Raw genomic sequence first — 6864 nt, forward strand, 5'->3', positions numbered from 1 at the left:
CTTTTGATTGCCAGTCCTATGTTCTTTCTATCCTATTAGGATCTGATGAATATAATACTAGATAGCAGAGTTTACTATTTTAAAATTAAGATGTTGTTTCTTGCTGTTATAGAAGTGTTACATATCTAGTAGTAGAAATAAGGTAGAAATTGTTTTAATTTTTGATTTTTCCCCTCCTTCCTTAGGGAAATTATGGGAGAGAGAAGGTACTATTTTTAAGACTTTATTTGCTTCAAGGAATAAGAAACTATCATAGTGGTAATGGGGAGGAGGCTTCTGAATATCTCAATAAGGTAAGATGAGAAACACATTTTAGTTTCTCAGCAACTATTTGTTTTGCCATTAAATGATAGAACATGTTAAGGTAGCTTAAAGACTAGTAGGGTAAAAAGACAATTGTGTAGATAGACATAATGGTAAAGTGCTAAGTGCATTACAGAGTTACAAAACAAAATTTTATTTAGGTCTGAAGGGAAAGGTCTGGGGGATGTTGGAAAACTTCCTAGAAAAAGTGAAACTGGATTTAGAATATTGGAAGGGAAGGAATTTCAGGAAGAGGAAAGAGTTTGAACAAAAGCATAGAGGGAGTAAGATGGTGAACAAGGTGTGGGGATTTGGGGGGTAGGGAAAGGGGCTGACTAAGGCAGATTGCATGTAGATAATCATGAGATAAGACTGAAAAGAGAGAGTTGTACTGTGTTGGGAGAGCCTTGATTGTAGACAAAGGCAAACTTGGGAGGAATCATTAAAGATTTTTGAGCAGGGGAGTGACATGGCCAGATCTACACGATTTTTCTGGCAGTAGTATGTTGAATAGATAGTGGAGGTGGAAATATCTGTAAAGAAGAAGCTTTATCAGCAGTCTTGTTGTCAGTAGAGTTAAGCAGGTAGGAGGCAAGCCTGATTACAAGAGGTTGAGGAAAAAGTGGGTAGTGAGGAAATATAGACATAAGGTGCAGGCAAGTTTAGGCACTTGAGGTATAGGTGAAAAAGTGCTGGACTTAGTCAGAAGACCTAAGTTCAGATACTGCCTCAATCACCCTGGTTGTATGAACACCAAAAAAATCACTTGGTCTCTTAGAACTTCCATTTTCTTATTTATAAAGTGGGAAATAATAGCACTCTACCTACTTGTTATAAGGAAAGTGTTTTGCCAATCTTCAGGTAGTATGTAAATTTGAGTTATTTTCTAGAAGGCTAGCATTGAGGAGGAACAGAGAGATGGGATGGCAAATAAATGGACTTCAAGAGAAGGCTTTTTTTTTTTTAAGGATTACAGTAACTTAAGCATGTTTGTACACCAGTGGAAATTATCATTTAAGTAAAGAAGATATTGAAGATGTATGAGTGAAAGAATGACAATTAGAGCTAGTCTAGTGGAAATGGGAAGGAATTGGGAGCAGGGGTTCAAATAAAAGGATTCGCCTTTTTCTGTGAGGATTTCTCCTCTTCTGTGATTTGAGAAATGGTTGGGATATTGGGAGATGATGCTGAAAAGGTTTAAGAAATTGTAGGTTGAGAGGTGAAGAAACTCATCAAGTGGCTTCATTGTTCTTGGTGAAACTGGTTCTTTAACTCTAGTATTTGTTTTGAGGGGTTATTTTAAAGTTGATTGAAGAAGATTCTCATAGTCATTGTTCAAGCTTTCCCTGCTTCAACTCTGCCATCTTGGCCCCACCCCTGGAAGTGTTCTTGAAGTTGGAAGCTAAATCATTTGCTATAAATTTGGAAGTTGAGAGAAGAAAAGATTTGTCAATGAGGTTGTCTATAAGTGCAGGCTGGGAAGATGTTAGAAACTGATCATTTATGACTGTATTTGTTACTTCAAAGTTACATATATATGAAAGACACAAATATCTTTTTCTTCTGTCATAATCTTCTAAGGGGAAGAACATCTTAAATTTCTGTTGTAATATAACTCTGTATATAGTAGGTGTTCAGAATGTACCACTGACTAGTCCTATTTCCAGTTCCTTTGTGTACATAGTGCAGTTGATTTTGGCTCTTTGGTCATTTCTTTTAGGATTTAAATTTGTGTTAAGCATCAACATTCTTATACTCATCTGATTTCTTTGTTGTTTTTTTTCCCTGTTGATAGGCGCAGCAACTCTATGAAGAACTGTCTATAGATCCTGGCAAAGTTCACAGTTTGTTACAATTGGGATTTACTGCTCAGGAAGCCCGGCTTGGCCTAAGGGCTTGTGATGGGAATGTGGATCATGCTGCCACCCATATTACCAACCGAAGAGAGGTACTTTAACACTCTCCACTCATATGTTTGTCAAAGATCAGTGCACTGGGGGCAGCTAGGTGACTCAGTGGATTGTGAGCCAGGCCCAGAGATGGAAGGTCCTGGGTTTGAATCTGATCTCAGATACTTGCTAGCTGTGTGATCCTGGGCAAGTCCCCCATTGCCTAGCTCTTACTGCTTTTCTGCCTTAGAACCAATACACAGTATTGATTCCAAGATGGAAGGTAAGAGTTTTTAAAAAAAAAAAGATCTATGCTCTGTTCCTTGAATAGCTAGTGAGACTTAAGATCAAGCCAACCAAACCAATGGTGTACTGCCTATTAGTGTTAAAGAAGAGTGTTTATCCCATTTGACTATAAGGTTTCTGACTTTAGAATAGGGAAAAATTATTGTACTTTTATAATATCAAGTACAGTGTATTGTTGGAGTAGGATATGATAAATATACATTTTAGAATTGATTCACTTGATTTTGGAAGTTACATATTCACAATTGTATTTATCCTAGTAACCAGTCCTGGTTCTGCTCTGGAGTAATACAGACTAATTCTATTACTTCATCTATATTTCAGGTAACATGGCTGGATTGAGATTAGGTAAAGAGGGCTTTATATTCCTCTGCTTTTTTGACTTATTTTATATTGTCAAGTATCTTAGAGGTTACCTAAATTGTGGATTTATATTATGGAGCATGGATTTAGAAAACTTCATAGGAAATCTCCTCAGATCCCAGTTATTCAGTCTGCTCTTGTGATAGAAAAAGATAAGGATAATTTCAGCTATTTGAATTTACACTGTTGGCTTTTTGTGACATGTTTTTGAAACATCCATTCTCTCTAACTGGCTGTATTTTATATTCCCTTCTCTTACTTCTTCCTTCTCCCCTCCCTCCTACACAAAGGAGGTTTAAAATTTTTTGTAATGTATATTCATGTAAAGGTACTCATGATAATTTCTAGAATATTTAGTAAGGAAAAGGATATATAGGAAAGTCATATTTTTTTTCTTGCAGATATGTGCCAAGAACAGTAATCAGAGAGGACTCAGATATAGGAATGCAGTCGAGCTCAGTGCCAGCATACTAGACATATGCATTACTGAGCACTTATCAATCAGTGTAACTTAATTCTGCTTGACTTATCTCCTAAAGGAAATTGCCCAAATAAAGAAAGAAGAAAAAGAAAAGAGAAAAAGACGACTGGATAACATAAATTCTCTGAAAGGAATGGGCTACTCAGCTCATGCTGCAAAAGAAGCTCTCCATCAGGCTAGAGGAAACCTGGATGAAGCACTTAAGGTAAATGGAAAGATCTCTCCATCCCATTCCATGTGGCTGTCATAGGCCTCATTCTTAAAATGTTATGTGCTGTACTGACAGATGCCCATCACCCCTGGCAGATGCAGGCCTGGGTTCTACTAACTCAAATGAAAAATCTCTGGAGGTTTTACAATTTTCTATGAACTTTGTCTCTCATTTGGTGTTTCTTTTAGTGTTTGGAAGCAAATAGACTTTACAAAAAAAAAAAGCCTAAATCTCTTTCTAAAATACCTATTTCTCTCTCTTCTTTAGTCTTATACTCAATCAATAAACTCACTTTCCTTAATTCTGCTTTACTTGTCAGAGAATCACTGATTTGGCTCTTTATGTTCCTTGCTTCTGGTCAGGTATAAATAAGTTAGGAATCTCCTAACATTAGTAAGCTGTACATTTATAAGACAAATGATATTTTTAAAGGTTCGTGTGTGTGTGTGTGTGTGTGTGTGTGTGTGTGTGTGTGAACTTTCTACATCAGAAATTTGTTTCCCCAAACCAGAACTCTATAAGCTATTGGGATCTGTTAGGAACTCTTCATTTATTGCAGAGAATAGTGAAATGTAGTCAGTCTCAGTGCTTGACATTTTAAAAGAAGATGTGGATAAAGTTCATGAAAAAATAGATTAGAGTGAATAAGCCTAAATTGCCAATGGCTTAGTATAAAGGTGGCTTGTTCTAGATTTTGATTTCTGCTTTAGAGCCTGTGGAGGGGAATGACACGTGTATATCATTATGGATTAGTAGCACTTGTTCTTGTGTTTTTAGATTCTTCTGAGTAATCCTCAGATGTGGTGGCTAAATGATGCAGATCCTGAGACTAGCAACAACCAGGAGCATGTTTCTCAAGAAAATGTTGATAAGGTGAGTGCTAATGCCTTTTTGTCTCTCAGAGCATCACAAGCATCTTTGGAGTTGCAGAGTTGGAGGCTAAGACCAAGAGAGTGATTCAGCTGTTCTGACTCCTTGTCTTGGGAGCAGCCAAGGAAACTGTGGAGGGTGTATTCCTGGCAGGAAAAAAAAACAAAACTAAACCAAGCAGCCAGTATATTTGAAATACTTATTTAAATACAAGGGTTGCTATATTTGTATATACCTTTTCTACAGAGGGCTTAAGGTGTTCTATGAATAAATCAAAACCAAAGATACTGATGAAACTACTCCCTTATTTCTGAAGGAAATGAAGATGCTTGAGTCAAATATACTCATTACTTGAGTTGCTTGGAGTCAGACTCTTAGAATTCAGAACAGTGATTTGGGGAAAAAGTGATGTGCATGATGTGATCTTTTTAAAATCTCTGCAGAGTGTTCAGTGAGGGGGTTTAGGGATAAATCAGGAAATTACTGGTATAAGCACAAAAAGGTCAATAAGTTACCTTTTAAAAAAAAAGCCGAGGAATTAATTGTCTCATTGGATGATGCAAATGCTAGAGCACTACCAAATAGAAGTTGCACTACCTGAAATATTGGCATCAACATCTGGAATTTTCCTTTTTTTTGCTTTAGTTGGTATATATGGGCTTTGAAGCTGAGACAGCCAAGACAGCTCTCAGAGTATTTAGAGGAAATGTTCAACTGGCTGCTCAGACACTTGCTCATAATGGAGGAACTCTTCCCTCTGACTTACAAATACCATCTGAAGATTCTTCTTCAACTTCATCAACAAAATCTCCTTCAGATTCTGCTGGTAAGATTGTGGCTTAGCAACTAATTAGGGGGAAATGTTCTTATTGAGAAAGGAAGATGACAGAATGGAACATGACTTTGGTATTTGCAGAAAAAGAAATAGAAACCGTAGGTGGGGAGGCTGGTTGGTTTTGCATAATAATTGATTACTTGGTAGAATATACGACTAGCAGAAGACATTATTTTTTTCCTTCCTTTTGTCTCCTTTTAATATTTTAGGTACGTCTAGTGCCTCAACAGATGAAGATATGGAAACAGAGGCAGTCAATGAAATCTTGGGTGATATTCCAGAACACGAAGAAGATTATCTTGACTCAACTCTAGAAGATGAAGCATTGGTTATTGCTGAGTACTTATCCTATGTAGAGAATATAAAATCAACAAGCCAGAAAAAGTAGATGACAAATTGAAATAAGTACCTTAATTTTGTGCTTATAAATTCTATCTGTATAAAAAAATCCAATACAGTCCTTCATTTTTTTCTTCCTCCCTATTGCTTGCTTTAACTATTTGAATGATCATTCCTAGGATAGGGACAGAGAAGATAAAGGACTATAAAAGCAGGGACCAGCAAAACCCCTGAAATAGTAGTAGTGGGTGGAGGTGGGGGTAGGAACAGAGATTGCTTTGGCCTGACTTGTCTTTTCTTGTCTTCATTCAAACCTGGCCTCCTCACCGTGGCCCACCTGGCCTGGCTTCTTTTCCCTGCAGATTGGGTCATGATGAGTTAGCAAGGTAGCCACCATGCTAGAGAGTGCTGTTGGGAAAGAACAGGGTTTTACCCAACCCCTAGCACAGTCTCTGGCTTTATAGCTGTAGACTATGACCCTCTTTTCTCTTAGACTGTGCTCTGGATTCTTTCTTCACATAGTGCCTGTCCTTGCCTCATAAGCACCTGTGCCTTCCTCTATCAACTTGGCTACTATTGTCACTAAAATTGTGTTTTAAATTTCTATTCCATGTGCAAAAAAAGCAGATGAATGGGCTTCAGGTACAGAATAAAATAATGGTAAATGCCTGGAGCCTTTAAATACCTTGATTATATAGTAAAATATGCGTTTGAAATTCAGGTCAGGAATATGCATTCAGCAGTTTTGTTTTTTCACAACTTCATTTATTAAATGGAAAGCAAAGCAACTCTATTTTTAATTAATCTCTTCCAAATCTGCACTGTCATTTAATGTCATTGCTAGCAGAGAAAAAACTATGTAGAGGAAACAAATATTTGATGACAGATTTTTTTGTATACTTATATTTAAAAGAGTTTATTTCTAAGGGTATGTGGTTAATCTGTTTAGTGGAATGAATAAATCCTTTTCATAACACCAAGATTTCCTATGTAACGAGTACATAAAGGAGAAACCAAGTGTAACTCTGCTCCTTAAAATCAGTGGGGTCCACTTGTAATTGAGGGCAGATGTTGACCCCAAAGGCCAATAATTATTATCAAGAGACTGAAACTATCGCCACTATTGGGGCAATAGTTTAATTTCAGTGGGCGAGGGACATTTCTCATCATTTCATTCACTTCAGACAGTAAACCGTAAGTTTGCTTATTCCCCCTTTGGTTCTTTGACCTGATTCCACATCTTTAATCAGACAAATTGAGGAAGGTT

At 37.0% G+C, this 6864-nt stretch overlaps 1 protein-coding gene across 5 annotated transcripts in view; it reads left to right on the forward strand.

The window, feature by feature from the left end:
• Positions 1-6573, forward strand: part of NUB1 (negative regulator of ubiquitin like proteins 1) — a 38078-nt gene extending 31505 nt beyond the window's left edge. For all 5 annotated transcript variants that reach the window (XM_056799929.1, XM_003342077.4, XM_056799928.1 and 2 more), the window contains 6 exons: positions 186-293; positions 2099-2251; positions 3401-3547; positions 4331-4426; positions 5069-5249; positions 5468-6573. In XM_056799929.1, the coding sequence (XP_056655907.1) occupies positions 186-293; positions 2099-2251; positions 3401-3547; positions 4331-4426; positions 5069-5249; positions 5468-5646 (864 nt within the window). In that variant the 3' untranslated portion in view covers positions 5647-6573. The remainder of the gene's footprint in view (positions 1-185; positions 294-2098; positions 2252-3400; positions 3548-4330; positions 4427-5068; positions 5250-5467) is intronic.
• The last annotated feature ends 291 nt before the right edge of the window (positions 6574-6864 follow it).

Source organism: Monodelphis domestica, chromosome 5 (assembly GCF_027887165.1).
Source record: "Monodelphis domestica isolate mMonDom1 chromosome 5, mMonDom1.pri, whole genome shotgun sequence".
NCBI lineage: Eukaryota > Metazoa > Chordata > Mammalia > Didelphimorphia > Didelphidae > Monodelphis > Monodelphis domestica.